This window comes from Theropithecus gelada, chromosome 12 (assembly GCF_003255815.1).
Source record: "Theropithecus gelada isolate Dixy chromosome 12, Tgel_1.0, whole genome shotgun sequence".
Lineage (NCBI taxonomy): Eukaryota > Metazoa > Chordata > Mammalia > Primates > Cercopithecidae > Theropithecus > Theropithecus gelada.
The window spans coordinates 44,481,968-44,501,508 of record NC_037680.1 but is presented as its reverse complement, the minus strand read 5'-3'; the positions used below and the strand labels follow the sequence as shown (position 1 = coordinate 44,501,508).

Below are 19,541 nucleotides of genomic sequence, written 5' to 3'. Positions count from 1 at the left end.
TGCTTGGGGAAATGCCATATTGGAGGTTTGATAGGACTGACGCAGAATAAGAAATCGAATTGCTTCTCTGTGCTTTGTGCTGCCTCCTCAGAATAGTTCCTTTCCAACTTCCAGAACATTCTCTTTCAAGACACTGCCCTTTCATGTTGGATTTCCAAAGTTACAATATTCCATTCTCATTATCTGAAGAGCAACATTTGTCAAATTTGCTTCTCTTCCCATTAGAAAATATTCAGGCATTATAAGGAAGTTGCTATAAGTGTGTCTTTCACCAAGCTAGCCAAGTGTTTTTCATTATCATTATTAAATTATAGTCTTTGTTTCTCTAGAATTTTTTCTAATTAACTTTTTCATATCCTCATTCCTTTGTTCTACCCCTTTATATTATAGAAAAAGGGTATGCCAAATTTTAGCGGAACTGGTAGAGCTTTAAATTCCAAGAAGCCAAGAAAAAAAAAGTTAATGGGAATCACTGACTAAAAGGTCCAAGATTTAGCTCTTGCCATTTGCCTATGATTAATAGAAACGGGCATTTTTCCTCTTGGTATACTTTAGTGTATAATAACATAGTCAGATGAGATATTTTGCAAGTATAAATTAAAATCTGAATGTTCAGAGGCCTGGAGTAGACACAATTAGAAAACATGACCTAAAGTGTGTGGTAGGGTCTGTTATCTGGTATGACAAGGGCTGTAAAATATGACCTACTAATTTTCAAAGCATCACTAGGTGTCCAAAGTGAAAACAAATTCAGTAAATCCCGTATCACCATTGTTACCTTGATCACCCATTTCTGTGTAACAAATCGCCCGAGACTAAATGGCTGAAGACCCCAGCAGTCCTTCAGTAAGTCTCCCAGTTTCTGTGGGTCTGGGATTCAGACTGTTCAGCTTCTCATGTCATGACACTGCATCAAATGGTCAGGTCATCTGGGGACTAGCCTGGGCTACCTCACAGCACAGGGGTCTGAAGGCAGTTGGAATGCTTCATGACACCTGAAGACTTCCAATGAGTATTCCAGTGAGCAAGATAGACGTTGCTTCACCTTTTCCGACCTGGCCTCACTTCTGCCTCGTTTCTGTTGGTTATAGGTAAGACACAAATCCACCCAGATTCAAGGAGAGGGCATTGGACTCTCTCTGTTGGTAGTGAAGTAGCAAGATTCTTGAACACGTGGGGCAGGAGATATTGTCACGTGCATATTTGGAAAAAACAATTTGCTCTCTCTCTACCCTCTGGCCACAACAACTTACATCTCTTCCATGTCTAAAATATGCTCTTGAGCTTTTAAGACTCTCCAAAAGTTTCATCCTGTGGCAGCCCCAGGCTCAGGCTCAGGCTCAAAATCATGACCTTGTCCTCTGAATCAGATCTGGGTACAGAGGAGGCTCCTCAGGACTGGTGCCATGGGTACAGCTCCTTGATTTTTCAGTCTTAAGGCCTGTGAACTAGAGAGACAAATATCTCTTGGACTCACACTCAGGATGCGGCAGGAGGATACACATCTTAAAGATTTGCCCAAAAGGGGGGAAACGGGAGCACACAGGTCCATGGCAGTTCTGGAGTCAAGCCAGGCGTGTGGGGCCAGCTCCTTGATGAGGGCTCTGTCCAGTTTTGCTGTTTTCTGAGGCTCTTGGCTCCCCTCTCAAGTTCTGATTTTTAAATCATCCTTCTTTTTCCGCAAGAAAGAATCAGCATTTGCAGCTAAGGAGCCGTCTCAGGCTGCTTCCTGCCAGCAAAAGTTTAGGATCTGAAGGCCTCTTTTTATTTTGTATTCTGTTTCTTTTTGTCTAACCTGGCAGTATTTTGTAGTACAATATCAAAAAAGGTAGTGGGTTTTCTGTGAATCTTGTTGGGTTCACTCCATTAGAGAAGATCCATGACCACAAGATGCTTTGTCTACCATGGGCTCCCTGTGAGACGCCTAAGGGGCAGTACTCTGTGATTCTTGGAATCCCTGTTATTTAATGCAGAAGTTCTGCAACGCAAGCTCTTAAGATCCTCAGAAGGCGTTATGGATGTTTGAAGGTGTCTGCAAGGCACCACCTTAGATCTTTCTGAATTCTTAAAAGGTTGTACAGTTTCACCCTGGGTTTGATTTTTGCTCTGAAACCATTTCTTGGCTTGAGAATTGTTTGATGTCTGGAGAGATTGGGAATGAGAAACAGGTTTATATTTAACAGTTTATTCTTTAGCTCATCTCTCTCTGTTCACATCTTATCATAGGCAGTGAGCAGAACCCAGGTGTCACTTGAAGTGGCTGCCTGGAAATCTCTTTAGCTAGATCATTGAGTTCATTAGGTGAATTTCCACTTCCCACTTTACCGTAGATGTCAGTGTTGCTAAACTCTCTGTCACTGCACAACAGGGTCCTCCTTTCCTCTAGCTTCCAGGAACATTTCCCTCACTTTTCTTTAAGCCCTCACTGACAACCTTCTTAAAACAACGACAGTCATTTCATTATCTCGCACTGTTGCTATGTGTCAGGAATTCAGAAAGGGCTTGTCCTGACTTGGGGTCTCTCATGCTTTCTGTCAGCCGTGTTGGAAGCAAGTCTGATTGTCATAGGGCTAATTGTTGTTGTTTGAAGTCACTCAGTTTTGGGGTGATTAGTTACATGTCAGTAGTGACTGGAGTGATTAACATGCTGATTTCTTTCTGGCTTTTGTTATCCTCAAGTCCTAGCACATCCTCTGCTCTGCTTTCAGAAATCCAGATTTGCTCATTCTCCCTTCCCCCCACCGTGCCCACATGAAAGCTTTCCATGTTTTCCCATTGTCTGATTTCTAACCCTCTGACTGGTGTAAAACAGGGGTGTGAACTCACAGGCCGAATTTGTCCCAAAGACATTAATTTTTAGGCTGTCCAGAGAAAGTTTTTTTTTTAACTTGATATGTTAACATTAAAATAAGTCAAGAGCATCACATAAAAATCCAAACTATCCACTTCTCTAGAAGAATCAGAAGATCTGGATATGCTTGGGCTGTCTCCCTGTGGCAGCCGTCAGTCAATGATGGGTGCCTTCTTATGGTGGGACAGGTGCTCCTCAGGTCACCCCAGTCCTCACTTGGCCAGCTTTTCCTTTGCATTTTCTGCTTGCCACATTACATGAACCAGTAGAACGTGCTAAGTTTTTGCTTTCTCTGCATGCTGGGCTAATGCTGTAGCAGCTACCCTTCCATACTGTCCCTTGATATAGATAGTCATCCTCTCTTCTGCAGATTCCCATGATTTATATCTTTTTTATAGTATTCATGTCTTTTTAAAAACATTTCTAGCTTAAATGTCTGTGCACCTGTCTGGACTGTGAACTACTCCAAGGTGTAAGCTTTTGTTTTATTCATCTTTGGTTTAGAACTTGGTAGACGAAGGTAGTTAGTCAATAAAACTTTGTTGACCAGATGAATTAAGAAGTGATTTTTAAAAAATGGCTAAAGCAAGCTCTCTGCCCTGAAGGAGTATATGGTTTGATATGTTATCTGTCCAATGTAACATGAAAGTAGAATGACATAAAGGTATAGGCAAAATTTCAATTGAGAGGATTGACAAAAGCTTCTTAGCTTAAAAAAAAAAAAAGGAGAATGTGGAAGGGCAGATCAGGCCAAGGATGTAGCTAATACATACGGGAAATGGTAGAGTCACAAAAATATGTGACTTGTACATAACTGGATTGTAGGGTATCTAAAGGGATGTGGTAGAAAATATATAAACAAACAGTTTTGGGCTGGATTATAAATAGATGAATAGATTTGGGTTGGGAGAAGCATTGAGGATATTCATGATAATAGCACCTGTCATGTCTTGAGTGTTCATTATGTGGCAGGCATCATATTAGGAGCTTTATATGACCATGCCCCTGGTGAACATGATGGCAATGGGGATTAGGCTGAGATTCAAAGGCATTAACTAAGACAACACTGGTGAATTGTCAGAATGAGGCTGGAGATGGAGGATTAACAAATGGGTCAGGGGTGGCAAACTCAACTTTGAAAAGCTGATAAGGTGTTTATATCCAACAGAACACTTGGAAAACAAGACTAAGAAATGCAGTTTCCAAGGATATCAACTTAGATGAGGGCAGGGAGCCCATGGAGAAGGTGTGTTCACTAAGGGCAACAGCGTCTAGTGAGCTGAGAACGTGTACTGTGCTGGGAGCAGTCACATTTATCATGGAGACAGAACAAAGAACAGTTGGAGACACAGAAGGACAAGAGAGGTAGGAGGAGAAACATTATGAACACAGATTTGGAAAGAGCTTAAAGGAGAAGAATGGAGTTCAGCAATGTCTACAAGATAGTGTTATGGCCACAGGGAAGAGCATTGAATTACACTATTAGGAAGTCATTAAATCTCAAAGGGAGAGAGAGTAGTTTTGGTGGCCTAGTGGGGACAGATATCATTTTGCACACTATTAAAGTGTGAGGATAAGATAGGAAGTGAGGGCCATTATTGGAGACTATCTTTAGCAAAACGTTGACAGTGAAAGAGAAGAGTGATGGAGTAATTCTTAAGGAAGAATGAAAATCAGTGGGGTCCCTGGGGTTCTTTTAGTAGAAGTATAAGAGAGACTTAAGCATATTTACAGATGGATGTAGAGGAGCCAGGGCCTGGCTGTAAGTGTCTTGAAGGAAGGAGTAAGTGAGTAGATACATGAGGAGTGCTCCCAGAGGCATTGGTCTTGTGAAGAGAAGGAATCCGCTGTCTTTGCACACCATAGGAAAAGAGGGTGAGAGTGTGAAGTTTATTAGGAAGATAGGGGCTATCAGTATGTATTAGTATGTTTTTGTGCTGCTGATAAAGACATACCCGAGACTAGGCAATTTACAAAAGAAAGAGAGGTTTAATGGGCTTATATAAGTTCCATGTGGCTAGGGAGGCCTCACAATCATGTCTGAAGGCAAGGAGGAGCAAGTCACATCTTACGTGGATGTCAGCAGGCAAAGAGAGAGCTTGTGCAGGGGAACTCCTCTTTTTAAAACCATCAGATCTTGTGAGATCTATTCACTATTATGAGAACAGTGCAGGAAAGACTTGTCCCCATAATTCAGTTACCTCCCACCGGGTTCCTCCCGTGACATGTGGGAACTGTGGGAGTTACAATTCAAGATGAGATTTGGGTGCGGACACAGCCAAACCATATCATTCTGCCCCCGGCCCCTCCCAAATGTCATGTCCTCACATTTCAGAATCAACCATGCCTTCCCAAAAGTCAGAACTCATTTCAGCATTAACTCAAAAGTCCACAGTCAAATGTCTCATCTGAGACAAGGCAAGTCCCTTCCATCTATGATCCTGTAAAATCAAAAGCAAGTTAGTTACTTCCTAGATACAGTGAGGGTACAGGAATTGGGTAAATACAGCTGTTCTAAATGGGAGAAATGGGCCAAAACAAAGGGGCCTACAGGCCCCATGCAAATCTGAAATCCAGTGAGGCAGTCAAATCTTAAAGCTCCAAAATGATCTCCTGTGACTCCATGTCTCACATCCAGGTCACACTGATGCAAGAGGTGGTTTCCCATGGTCTTGTGCACCTCTGTCCCTGTGACTATGTAGGGTACAGCCTCCCTCCCAGATGCTTTCATGGGCTGGCGTTGAGTGTCTGTGGCTTTTCCAGGCCCATGGAGCAAGCTGTAGGTGGATCTACCATTCTGAGGTCTGGAGGACATCAGCCCTCTTATCATACCTCCACTAGGCAGTGCCCCAATAGGGACTCTGTGTGGGGCCTCTGACCCCACATTTCCCTTCTGCACTGGCCAAGCAGAGGTTCTTCATGAGAGCTCTACCCCTGCAGCAAATTGCTGTCTTGATATCCAGGTGTTTCCATATATCCTTCTAAATCTAGGCAGAGGTTCCCAGTTCTTGACTTCTGTGCACCTGTAGGCTCAACATCATGTGGAAGCTGCCAAGGCTTGGGACTTGCACCCTCTGAAGCTATGGCCTGAGGTGTACCTTGGCTCCTTTTAGTCATGGCTAGAGCAGCTGGGATGCCAGGCACCAAGTCCCTAGACTGCATATAGCAGAGGGACCCTGGGCCCAGCCCACAAAACCATTTTTTTCCTCCTAAACTTCCAGCCCTGTGAGGGGAAGGGCTGCCACAAAGTTCTCTGTCATGCCCTGGAGATGTTTTCCCCATATTCTTGGTGATTAATTTTTTTTCTGGGGACAGAATCTCATTCTGTCACCCAGGCCGGAGTGCAGTGGCGCCATCTTGGCTCACTGCAAGCTCCGCCTCCCAGGTTCACGCCATTCTCCTCCCTCAGCCTTCCGAGTAGCTGGGACTACAGGCCACCACCACACCTGGCTAACGTTTTGTATTTTTAGTAGAGATGGGGTTTCACTTTGTTAGCCAGGATGGTCTCCATCTCTTGACCTTGTGATCTGCCCACCTCAGCCTCCCAAAGTGCTGGGATTACAGGTGTGAGCCACTGTTCCCAGCCAGGATTTTCTTTTCTATCACATTGTCAGGCTGCAAATTTTCTGAACTTTTATGCTGTATTTCCCTTTTAAAACTGAATGCCTTTAACAGTACCCAGGTCACCTCTTGAATGCTTTGCTGCTTAGAAATTTCTTCCACCAAATACCCTAAATCATCTCTCTCAAGTTCAAAGTTCCACAAATCTCTAGGGCCAAAATGCCACCAGTCTCTTTACTGAAACATAACGAGTCACCTGTGCTCCAGTGGATGGACTTGATGCTCTCAGGGTAGCAGAGGAAGTTATTTTAAGTGATTGGAGGTGCTACTGTAAGCTGCAGTAGCAGAGAGAGGAAAGGAGAGTTGGGGGTCTGACTCCTGCTCTTATATCTCCTACTATTGTCACCTCCCAGCTGTATGAGCTTGGGCCGTGGTTTAACTTTCCCTGTATCACAGTTTTACCTCTGAAAAATGGGGCAGTACACTGATTCTGAGCTCACAAGCTACTATGAAGATTAAATTAGTTAATACATGTCAAATCTGTAGAACATAGTACCTAACATGGTATAAATACCAACTAGGAGCAAGAGGCTAGGCTGGCAATGAGGGAAAGTGCTTCTCAAACGTGAATGAGAATATGACCCCTGGGGGATCTTGCTAAAAAGGAAGATTCTGATTTTGTGGGTCTAGGTGGGGCCCAAGATTCTGCATTTCTAACAGGCTCCCTCCCCGGTGCTGCTGTTGCCCCATCTATGGGCTTCACTTGGAGGGGCAGGGTTGTAGCAGCACTGATGGCCCATCTGGGAGTGCCTGGTGGTCATCTGTAATGGCATCACGCACACTTGACTGGTGTTCTTCTTGGCTGTAGTTCAGGACTAGAGAGTACATGTTGGGGCTGACCCCAGGGTTTGCTTCTCAAGTGTGGATTGGATAGGAAGGTTCATCTGGCCAGGGGACATGGGGACATTGAGTACTAGCAGTTGCAGCATCTGGAGTCAGCTGTGGGTGCCAGGCCTTGCATGCTGAGGAGTAGAGCCAGGAGGGGGCTGGTGGAAGGGCAGGAGAAGACAGTGAGGCCAGGCAGTAGGTATAGGATGGAGGTGCCGAGAGAGGTGATGGTCAGAGAGGAGCAGTGTCAGTGTATAAACTATGGAGACAGTAAAATACTTACTGCTAAAGTCTTACTGAGTCACATTTTGTTAATGTTTCATGATTTAGAAGGCTTTTTGTTTTCTTGGCAGTGCCTCAAGTACATGATAAACAGCAATTAATTAGAAACATTTTTTATACTTTTCATCAGTAGTATGCCTGGTAAAATATCACTATGTGTTGCTTTCTGCTGGTGCAGTAGGTTCTTGATAGGTGGACCTGAGGCTGGTGGGCTCCCTGGATCACTTGAGTTTCAACTGTAGTCAGCGTGCCGTATGTTCAGCAGGTGGAGGAGAGGCTGTGAGTGCAGGATTCCCACCGAAGGGGTAAAAATCACTCCAAGGAGATTCCCAAGTCCCATTTCCAGGGAGAAGTTAATGTGGCAGTGGGAGAAGCTAGTGGGTGCTTTTTTTTTTTTTTTTTTGACGGATGGACATGCCAGATTGAGACAAATTCTACTAAGTTTTGGTCATTATTTCTTTGGGTCACATTCCTCTTTTGTTCAGTAGAGTGTTAGAGTCACACACCTGCATTTCTGACGTATTTAGCATGCTCTTATAGAAACTTTACCTGCTGGTTCTTCATATCCTTCCTCCCAATTCCTGTGTCAGGGGCCAGGTGCCTCCTTTGAGTTGCATGGGGATGGTACAACTGTATTTACAGACAGCTCTCGTTTAGAGGTGCAGCACTGGAGTGACAGGTCAGACCGCTTTAGAGACTGTTGTCTACATTCCTGCCATCTCCTCTCTGTGGCTGCTCGTCCTAACCCTGCCCAGTGGCCACCTACATCTTGCCTGTTGGCCACCAGCAGTGGCCAGGAACCATGCTTCTGCTTTGTTCCTCTGGCTGAGCCTGCCTTCTTTTCTTGTGGGAATCAGAACTTGAGTGCATTTATTTAATGGGTTGTCATTAAAAATCACATTTAGATAAAGAGAAGAAAATATAAAACGTTTTCTAACCTCACTACTGCCAACTGTGACCTGAAGAATTTGTGAGATTATGAATTCCTGTAGGTATCACTTAAATTGAGCTTGTTTCTCTGAGAAGCAATGGATTTTTAAAAATCCCTGTCAGAGAAAATAGAGAATAAATTCATTCTACCACCTCTTGGCTTTACTAAATGAGCAAATCATTTAGTGGAACAAGAGCAGTATAATAACCAATGAAATTAGAATTCCAAGGGCAAATAATCTCCATTCTCGTCATTGTAGTGGGTGAGGGGAAGATGGAAGCTTTTCTACACTTTTCTTTTTTTTGAAGTTTTAACTTTGCAAGGTATTATTCAGTTCCCGAATAAGACCATTTGCTAAACTGTGTGAAACTTAGTTGGATCTAAAAGATAAAACTTGTTTCTCATCATCCCTACAAATTCCCTACAAGGATGTAACTTTGTAAAATTGATTTCTGGTCTCTTTGGTAGACATCAATGTCACATAAATCCACCATGAAACCTGGGTTTCAAATTATGCTGCAAGTTTATTCCTAGGAGTAAGCTGAGGGGACATTCTCAAAGGCAAGTTAGTATTCTTATTCTAGTGACAATTTTACCAGTACTATTCCCTGCATTGGTTTTTTAATGTTCTTTCTCTTAATTTGGTCAACATTTGTGTATTTATTTGCTTAACCAATGTTTATTGCTTAAAGGCACATCCCACCATTTATTTCAATGTCTAGAGCTATCATCCTAGACATTTTGTTTTATCTTTCTCTCTTCCAGCAAATAAAACAAACAGAGGGACAGCCAGGGCTCTAAACTAAAATAAAAATGGAAGCGGATGGGCCATTTTATTGTTTATAGTTGGATTCTGCTTGTGGAAATGAAACTGACAGAGCTTATAAACATAGAGCCAGAGGGGGAAAGGACATAAACTAAATTTTAGGATGTTAATCTGGACTCTCTCTGGAAAAGAGTATTTCCTTAGTGTAATCTCTTGGGTGAGTACTTAAAGAATACTAATTCACCAACTATCCTTGGGTTCTACAATTTTAGTAGAGATAGAGTTTAATTCTGTGTCTGATAGATAATTTTACTTGTCTTTTCACTTCTTAGTTGACAGTATGTTTTGTAATAGACGTGGCTTTAAATTCTTCCTTTTAAATGTAGTCATTAACATGTGTTTCTCTATGTTGCTACCACCATGATCAGCGTTGCTAAGAAAATAATTCATTTTATTGTATATGTCAACAGAAAATTATTTTCCTTTAGCGATTTCTACAGGCATTAAAATGAGCAATCTGTTCTGCAAATCCTGAAGTGCATTTTGGCATTTTTTCTGTAGTACTTTGCCAACATCTATAAGCACCATTAAAATCACCATCATTAGAAAAGACTTTTAGAACAACTCAAAATGCAAGTGGAAGAAATATCTGATGCCAAGCCCAGACGGGGTTTTACTGAGTACTATTTCAAAGATAAATTAGTTAAAAAAAATTTTGGGGGGTGGGAAAAAAAGCTTTTTTAAAAAAAAACAGCATAACTATTTGCAATTATGAAAAAGTACTTTGCACTTTCTTTCTGACTTTCTGTGTTGGAGCTCAAATCTTCTAGACCAACTGGTCGGGATTACTTTTACAGGTTCTAGATGGTAAGGCCCTCAAATCAAAGCCAACCCCAGCATGCATTTTTTATGACTTCACGTTGGTCTGACATGTATACTAAACTTAAATATTTAAATGTAAGTTCTGTGCTGTTTCCCTTGGTTTCACTGAAGCTCCTGTGATACAACTAAATAGTGTCTATTATAAAAAGTAGGCTTTCTTCACATCGTAGTCTTTCAGTCTTCAAAGGACATTTTTCGATAACTTCTTGCTGGTGGTTATCATTCAGTGGCATAAGGAGAGTCACATTTGAGTGGGAGTCTGAGGCTTTGTTTCTCACCTTGCTTTGCCTTCATTACTGCGTGATCTGGGGTCACGTTCTGGGCCTTCATCTCCTCATCTGTAAAATGAAGAGGTTGCTCTCGATTGTCTGGAAGCTCCCTTTCCACTTGAAGTTTCTCTGAATCCTTGGACCACGGCTGTTAACGTTCACATCATGTTCATCTGCTACAGTGCTTTGTTTAATTACATCTCAGTACGTTTTTTAAGCAAATTACTTTGGTCTCACAGGCTCATTCTCAGTCATCCTGTCCTTTTAAAAGTTTTGCTTTTCCAACCACAAAGACATTTGGAAAGCTTGCCCTATGGATTACATCTCTACCCTAGCTCAAAACAATTTGAAATAATGGGGAAGACTGATTATAATCTAGACACTAGCATGGCTGCTGATTATCAAGCTGTGTTCCTAGCAATCTCACAAGTCTCATAAGTGCTACAAAGTGTGTTAAGAATGGTCTGGTGCTGTTTTGTTTTGTTCAAATAGGTTGAGCAGAATCCTGGGGAAATAAGCATAATGTCAGGTTCTGCAAGAGAGTGAGGTGGCAATAGAAGGGTGTTTCCTTTGTTGTCTTAGGTTTTTAGATCGCCGATACCCATAGTCTAGTACGCTTCATTAGGCTTCCTGATTTCTCTGCCTTTGCTCAGTCAGCAGGACGTTGCTTGCATGCACTTCCTTAGGCAATTTGAAGCCTACCACATGGCATTTTATATATGGCAACTAATACAGTGTTAACTGAAGTAAACGTGAAAAATGAGCTTGATCTTTAATTGCTTATGTGTGCAATGTTCTTCCAAAATATTTTGTTTTTCATGTATATAGTAATGCATTTCAAAAAACACAGCATTTTTGGAAAGAGGATGAGTTTGGGGGTCGGAGGCTGTGATTTGGATCTTGACCTCTAGCTATCCCTGGATTCACAGCCACTCAGGTTATTTTCAGGTTGGTGTGTATGCTGCATAACCCAAGTTGCAGCACCAGTGAAATGGTTCACATTCGACTAGTGAAGAATTGTGTGGGCTTGTTTTGGTTCAGGTAAGAAGAGTTCCTGGGTCAAGTGGTCACCTTCATAAAACCGAAGATGGGGACTGGGAGTGGAGTGATGATGAGATGGATGAGAAGAGCGAAGAAGGGAAAGCAGCTTTTTCTCAGGAAAAGGTAAATGACATTGTTGATGATGAGCTCATCTGTGTAAATTTTATTTTTGTGATCGTGTGTGTTATATATATTAATGGATACGTAATTGTTTTACAGTCACGAAGAGTAAAAGAAGAAAATCCAGAGGTGAGCTGCAGCTATTTATCTATTATTTTGCCATTTAATTTCTTTCTTGGGGTATCAGAGTCTGATCCATTTAGGGGAGATGCTTCAAAATCTCACAGAGTAGAAAGAAAGAGGAAAGGCACGTGGACTTTGCAGCTCTTGATTCTGTCTGACTTACTTTGGGCTGAATAAATCCAGGCAAATTGCTTTCTGAGCCTGTTTCCTCATCTGTCAGATGAGGATGATCCCAGTACTTATAATAAAGTTGCCATGAAGATTGGCAATCACGTACACAAAACCCTCCCTGGAATCCTTGACACAGACTAAGTAATCAATTAATTTTAACTCTTAGGATTACTGCCTTTAGAAAACATAGTAAGCATACAGGCAAAATGTTTTCTGTGGTTTTTGTTTGCAATGAAGTAGATATTAAAATGGTTAGAAACTCTTGGTTGAATCTGTTGGTCTTGGTTTTTAAATCTTCTGAATGATACCTTAGTAGGTTAAGGAGCACTCAAAAAATTTTAACAGCTTCCCTTTGAGGCCTGGTCATCTTTTGATTAAGAGATCATATTTGATTTACTTCCTCCATCTGGTTAATTATCCTAATGCCTAATGACTAATGATAACTGTAGTTCACAAAACTTGCTAATTCTCCTAGAGGAAATTTGAGCATATTTAAATAGCTCCAAATATTTTACAGACCTAGTAATTAATGCATACCTTAATAAATTCTCATTAAGAAAACAAAAAAACTTTGGGCTATAAATGATATCCATCCCAATTTTTTTTAATTAGCAGACATTTCCTTTTGATTAAATGTAGTACCTCTCATCATTGAGTTTGAAGTGGCAGTAGCCAGCTGGGTCTTGTAAGGAAGAGGGCAGCAGAGCCACAGGCCACCCTTTCTTCTCCTTTTCTTTCCTCTCACCCTTCTGTCTCCATCTTTCATGCCATATGGATAGGCCTTTCCTAGGCATTTTCCAGCTTGCCTGCCTCCCCATGGTGGCTCTCCTTCAGATTTTGTTTTCTCTTCTGTTTATCATTTAATTCACCTCTCCATTTCATACATAAAATATAAACTTTGGCCAGGTGCGGTGGCTCACTCCTGTAATCCCAGCACTTTGGGAGGCCGAGTCGGGCGGATCACGTGAGGTCAGGAATTCGAGACCAGCCTGGCTAACATGGTGAAACCCTGTCTCTACTAAAAATACAAAAATTAGCTGGGCGTGGTGGCAGGCGCCTGTAATCCCAGCTATTTGGGATTATGAGAATCGCTTGAACCTGGGAGGTGGAGATTGCAGTGAGCCGAAATTGTGCCACTGCACTCCAACCTGGGTGACAGAGCCAGACTCCGTTTCAGAAAAAGTGTATGTGTGTGTGTGTGTGTGTATATGTGTATGTATATATATAAGCTTTGATCAGAGACCTCATCGCCCTTTGTTAGGAGCAGTGGTGATGAGCCCCACATGGAACACATTGGCTACACCGATGTTGTGCTGTTTTCAGAATGATCTTAACCACGTATCATGAACTGTGCTTCTCCTTCCTTTCTCTCATTTTATCTAAGGTACAGAGTCTAGGCTTTTCTGCTGTTTCTAAGAGTATCTCTTACTAAAAGTGTCAGTTCTGCTGAGAAATAGAACAAAATAACATGGTTAAAGTAGCATCATCGACTCACAAAGCATTTGTTATTCACTGCAAGAAATCTTCATTGGACGATATCCATTGGATCCTGCCTTGCTAGTAAGGCTGGTGGGTACAGGTCATAAGGATTTAAGATAATCTCTCACTGTGTGCTTGTTGAAATTGCTCTGAAAGCTGATTTGTTATTTGGAGAATAGCAGTATCTTTTTGGCAAGAATATTTTCTGCACAGACAGGAAGGGAAAGACTATGTAGCATGCTGTGAGTTGATCTTCAGGCATCAGTTCTGACCTTCTTAAGTGGGATATGAAAGTCATAGGTGGTTTACTGCATCTAGACTCATTTGATTTCTGAGCGCCGTATGTCTGTTAATGTATTGATTTATAATTAAAGAAGCATATGAATAGACCTCTTATTTCATTGAAAGGATACATGTGTTTGCATGTAAACACTTCCACCAAATTTTAGGAATAACAAGCCCCACCTGTTACTGTACAGCTTCTCAGGCTAGATTTTTGATACCTGTTCCTTTGACAGCCTTGACATTTGATTATCTTGAGCTGTATTAAGAGATGCTACAGTGATGCTTCCTGTGTCCTTTCAGCTTTTAATTAAAGTATCCCTTTGCCAACTACCCCAAACTGCTTTCTGTAAGCAAAGCATGAAGTATTTATCTATTATAAAGGAAATTAAAAAGTGTTAAATACGTAAATACTCAGCAAATATGTATTATGTTCCTACTATGTGCCCTGTCTTAGTAGGTTTAAGGGATACATCAGTGAGAAATACAGAGCAAAATCCCTGTCCTTGTGGAGCTCACATTCTTATGGGAGTAGGTAAACTATATAATAGCCTTAATAAGGAAGTAAATTATGTGGTTTATTACAATGGAATAGGAGTGATAGAAAGAAACAATGGGATGGGAGCTTCAGGGAGTGTGGTGGGAGGTTATAATTTTAGATGACTTGGTCAGGATAGGCCTTACTGAGAAGAGACAAAGAATAATTATTTGAAAATCATAGGAGAATGACATAGAATAAAAACTGAAAGACTACTTTTATACTGCTCCCCTTTTCACTCCTGTGACTGTCACTTCGTTCCACAGAAGTCATCCGTTTGAACAGTTTTCTTCCAGACCTTTTCTGTTTCTTTCCGTACTAATATGTTCGTTAAAAAAATCTAGCATGTCATTTTAAAAACACGAATGGAATTATAAAAACTAGAAAATATTTTTGGACCTTGCTTGATTGTTTTGGCAATCTTTCCACCTTAGGAACTATCGATCTGCCTCTTTTTTATTTGCTGGCACATAGTATTGTATTAGATGAATGAAAATTGTTTATTTAACCATTTCCTTCTTGGTGAGCACTTAGGCTGCTATTACAAACATCATTCCCTTAACTTTTTTGTGTATGTATTTCAGGGGGCACACAGATAAGTAAATCATAGGTACTTAGATTGTGATTGCTTTGTTTCTGTGTCTGCTGATTTTGAATTTGTGTAGTTGTTATCAATAGCTGTACCAATCGATATATACGGCTTCTGACAGAGCCCCTTATACCTGTCAACATATTTGAGAGTGAAAATGCTTATCTGTGCCAAATAACACATTTAAATGCCAGAGTATTTACATTTTAATCAGCTTTTTCGTGTTTGTCATTACATTGCAATTCAGTTGTTTTTCGACTATACGCCACCAGAAGATTGAGATAGTATTTTATGAAAAAAATGGAAAACATGAAAGTTTGTGTTTCTTTTGCATCTAGTAGACACTATACATGTTCACTGATGACATGAATTGGGTATGCACTGCAAGTCAAATATTAAACAGGTGCATGAGTAGGCATATATTATTTATGAGTAGGTCAGAAGTGACCCGAGGGATCAGAAGACATATGATTGAGGTGAAGTTCAGAAAAGTAACTTTGTTAGTACCATGTTTAGACAGAGTAAGGTGCTACAATGAACTAGGGATATTTTAGGAATGCTTAATGAGTGAGGGGCTGTTTGTCTTCCCAGTAAGTGTGAGGTAGAATGTCCAAGTATTACAGTATTAATTGGAGAAGACTCAGAAGGCCAGAGTGGGATGTTTGTCAGTCAGAGGGACATTGAGAAGATCCACCTTATCCTGGGCCATATTTGGAGATCCTCCTAAGTCCAAGAGAATTTCCAGTATAATCTGTAAGATTTTAGAGTTGCAGTACTTATCTTGGGATTCAGATCTGGCTTGAGATTCATAGCCATCCACATTGAAAAATTGGCCCTGTGTTCCTAACACTTTATACTGATACTTTAGAACTATCAGAGTATTTAAAAAGGATGAGTTCGTGTCCTTTGTAGGGACATGGATGAGGCTGGAAACCATCGTTCTGAGCAAGCTATCGCAAGGACAGAAAACCAGACACCACATGTTCTCACTCATAGGTGGGAATTAACAATGAGATCACTTGGACACAGGGCGGGGAACGTCACACACCCGGGCCTGTCGTGGGGTGGGGGGCAGGGGGAAGGATAGCATTAGGAGATATACCTAATGTAAATGACGAGTTAATGGGTGCAGCAAACCAACATAGCACATATATACCTATGTAACAAACCTGCATGTTATGCACATGTACCCTAGAACTTAAAGTATAATAATAATAAAAAAAGAAATATCAAAGTATTAGTCACCCACTAGTACTTAATAATTTATAGTAAGTGGATAGCTCATCCTCATTTCATTTATTTATCATCATACTCTACTTGGTTGATGGAAGACAGTGAAGACTAAAGGTTAATAATAATGCTAACATTAATAACAATTAATTCAACAGATGTTTAGTCTGTGCCTGATTTCCACGTGGAACTGTGTTAGGCAATGTGGGAATTTCATAAAAGCAAAGGGAGCCCACTAACTGAACACTTTTCATCTCTTTGGGGGTCAGGGGAAGGGGTGGTATTTGCAAGGACAGTTTCCTTAGGTAGTGTTTCTTAGTTACATAAAACTTTTCAACTGTTATCCCATTATGTTTTTGTCAAAAATAATAAGTACATGTTTTATGACTTTTTGTCAATTTTGCATTACATCCTTATTTTCCACATAAAAAGTGAAATTGACTTTATTTTTAAATTTGTAGTTTCATTTGGGTTCATTTAACTGAGGAGGGCATTTGCTAAGGCTTCCATTAAAGTTGCATTCTTTTTTATAGTAGCATCTCAGTTAGGTGACATGAAAATAAACAATTCACAACCCTGACTGGAAACCTTTAAAAATGCAGTGTCTAGACTCAACCCACAGATTCTGATTTGGTAATTTGGGGTGATGTCCAGGCAACTCTTGATTTTTAAAAAGCTGCTCACAGGATTCTGATTCACAGCTAGGATCAAGGACTGGCTAGGAAAACTGCACAAATCCCTCGGAATCCGGAAGTCGAGACTGGAATCCAGGAAACTAGTGTGCTCAAAATTCCTGAAGATTTGTTTTAAATGTCTGTCAGAAATTTCCAAAATAAAAATAAGAAAAAAGAAAATGTTTCAGAAATCCCTTGGAAAAGTTGTCTTTATTTAATCAAGGGTAATGAAGCAGGTGGGAAAGGTTTCTGGCTGAAGCCCAGTAGGGTTCACAAAAGGTACATTGAAAAGTTTTGTTATCAAGACTCTAGACTTGGCTAATTATGGAAATGTTTCTGTTTCCTAACTCTGGGAGTTTGCTCTGAGGAGAAAATACATTTGGTATTTAAATTGAGTTAATTTTATTAGAAATTAATTGCAATGTGAAAACTAATTTTTCCCTTATATTACTTATTGCTATTGTCACATTTTATTTAAGACTGCTGTTAGCTTTTAAAAATTATTTTTATGGGCCAGGTGTGGTGGCTCATGCCTGTAATCCCAGCACTTGGAGTCTGACGCGGGTGGATTACCCGAGGCCAGGAGTTCGAGACCAGCCTGGCCAACATGGTGAAATGCTGTCTCTACTAAAAATACAAAAAATTAGCTGGGCGCGGTGGCATGTACCTGTAATCCTAGCTACTCAGCAGGCTGAGGCAGGGAAATCCCTTGAACCCAGGAGGCGGAGGTTGCAGTGAGCTGATACACGCCACTGCATTCTAGCCTAGGCGACTGAATGAAACTCTGTCTCAGGGGGAAAAAAAAAATATATATATATATATATGTGTGTGTGTGTGTGTATTATTTCTATGAAAACATGTTTTCCAAATGCCCGTACGCTGTCAAACATGTTTGTTCTATACCCATATGGAGATGGAGAGAGAGATTTGATTTCTCCCTCCACTTTTATTATGGTTATCCTTAGTCATCACAGACTGCTTTAACCTGATATTTTCATGATACCACTTTCTAAAAGATGTGGTTATTGCAGGTGACTGCCCTTCTGAGTAGTTGTGAGGAAAGGTAGATATGTTACCAGAAATCTGCAGTATATCTGAAAGTGAACTTCCGATTTTGGAATAATTTTCGGTTCATAGAAACGTTGCCGAGACAGTGCAGAGTTCCCATATACTCTTAACACAGTCTCCCCCACTGTTGATTTCTTATGTAATCCTGACAAATTTGTTACAACTCAGAAACCAGCGCTGCTGTGTGACTGTTAACTAAGCCCCAGAATTTATTCCAATGTCACTAGTTTGCCTACTAATGCCCCTCGTTTTTGCCAGGATCCTATCCAGGATAGCACATTGCATTTAGCTATAATATTTGCAAAAGCAGAAAAGGAGTTCGTTAGGCAGAGCTCTATGAAAAATTGGAAAGCAGATGTTGTCTCTTTCTTGTCTCCATCGTGAGATCTTTTCCTCTCTTATCCTGTTCTAAATCCCCAACAAAGTCTATTGCCATGGTGGTGTTCAACATTAATTCATTGTTTTTGCCTCCTCCTCTGATATGGTTTGACTGTGTCCCCACCCAAATCTCATCTTGAATTGTAACTTTCATAATCCCTACATGTCATGGGAGGGACCTGGTGAGAGGTAATTGAATCATGGCGGCAGGTTTTCCCATGCTGTTCTCATGATGGTGTATAAGTCTCATGAGATCTGAGGGTTTTATAAAGGGTAGTTCTACTGCACACACTCTCTTGCCTACTACCATGTAAGATGTGCCTTTGCTCCTCCTGTGCCTTCTGCCGTGATTGTGAGGCCTTCCCAGCCATGTGGACCTGCGAGTCCATTAACCTCCTTTTTCTTTATAAATTACCCAGTCTCGGGTATTTATTCATAGCAGTATGAAAGCGGACTAATACACCTTCCCATCAAAACACTCATTCTCTCAAATGTCCATCCTATAGCAAATTGTTTAAAAGGAAAAGAAAAACCCTGATAAATTGACAGCTGCGTAATGTGTTAGATTTGTTACAAGTTTTTACACTTAGAAGAGTATACCCAAAAGACCATGCCCTAATCCCATAGAATGGATCTGTAGTAGTGACATTTGGAGGAATACAGTTTGTTGTCAAGGAAGATGTTTTGTACAGAGGCTTCCTGTATCAGGCCATCCTTGCATTGCTACCTGAGAGTGGATTATTTAGAAAGAAAAGATTTAATTGACTCACGGTTCTGCAGGCTGTATAAGCATTGATGCTGGCATCTGCTCAGCTTCTGGGAGAGCCTCAGGGAGCTTTTGCTCATGGTGGAAGGCGAAGTGAGAACAGGCACATAATTTGGTGAAAGCAGGAGCAACATAGAGAGTGGGGAGGAGGTGCCATACACTTTTAAATGGCCAAATCTCATGTGAACTCAGAGTGAGAACTCACTTATCACCAAGGGAATGGCCCAAGCTATTCATGAGGGGTCCACCCCCATGATCCGAACACCTGCCATCAGGCCCCACCTCCAACATTGGAGATGACATTTTTTTTTCTTTGTTTTTGAGACAGAGTCTCACTTTGTCACTCAGGCTAGAGTGCAGTGGCACGATCACAGCTCACTGCAATCTCCGCCTCCTGGGTTCCAGTGATTCTCGTGCCTCAGCCTTTCAAGTAGCTGGGACTACAGGCGCAAAGCACCACACCTGGCTAATTTTTGTATATTTAGTAGAGAAGGGGTTTCGCCATGTTGCCCAGGCTGGCCTCGAACTCTTGGCCTCAAGTGATCCACCCATCTCAGCCTCTCAAAGTGCTGAGATTAGAAGCATGAGCCACCACGAACATGAGATTTGGGTGGGAACAAATATCCAAACTGTATTACCTCCCTGTCCAGCT

The 19,541-nt window shown here is 41.1% G+C and overlaps 1 protein-coding gene across 1 annotated transcript in view; it reads left to right on the top strand.

Annotated features, from left to right (window-relative positions):
• Window positions 1-19,541, top strand: part of STK39 (serine/threonine kinase 39) — a 292,241-nt gene that overhangs the window by 161,611 nt on the left and 111,089 nt on the right. The window contains exons 11-12 of the mRNA XM_025405116.1: window positions 11,472-11,594; window positions 11,691-11,720. Coding sequence (XP_025260901.1) covers window positions 11,472-11,594; window positions 11,691-11,720 — 153 coding nt within the window. The remainder of the gene's footprint in view (window positions 1-11,471; window positions 11,595-11,690; window positions 11,721-19,541) is intronic.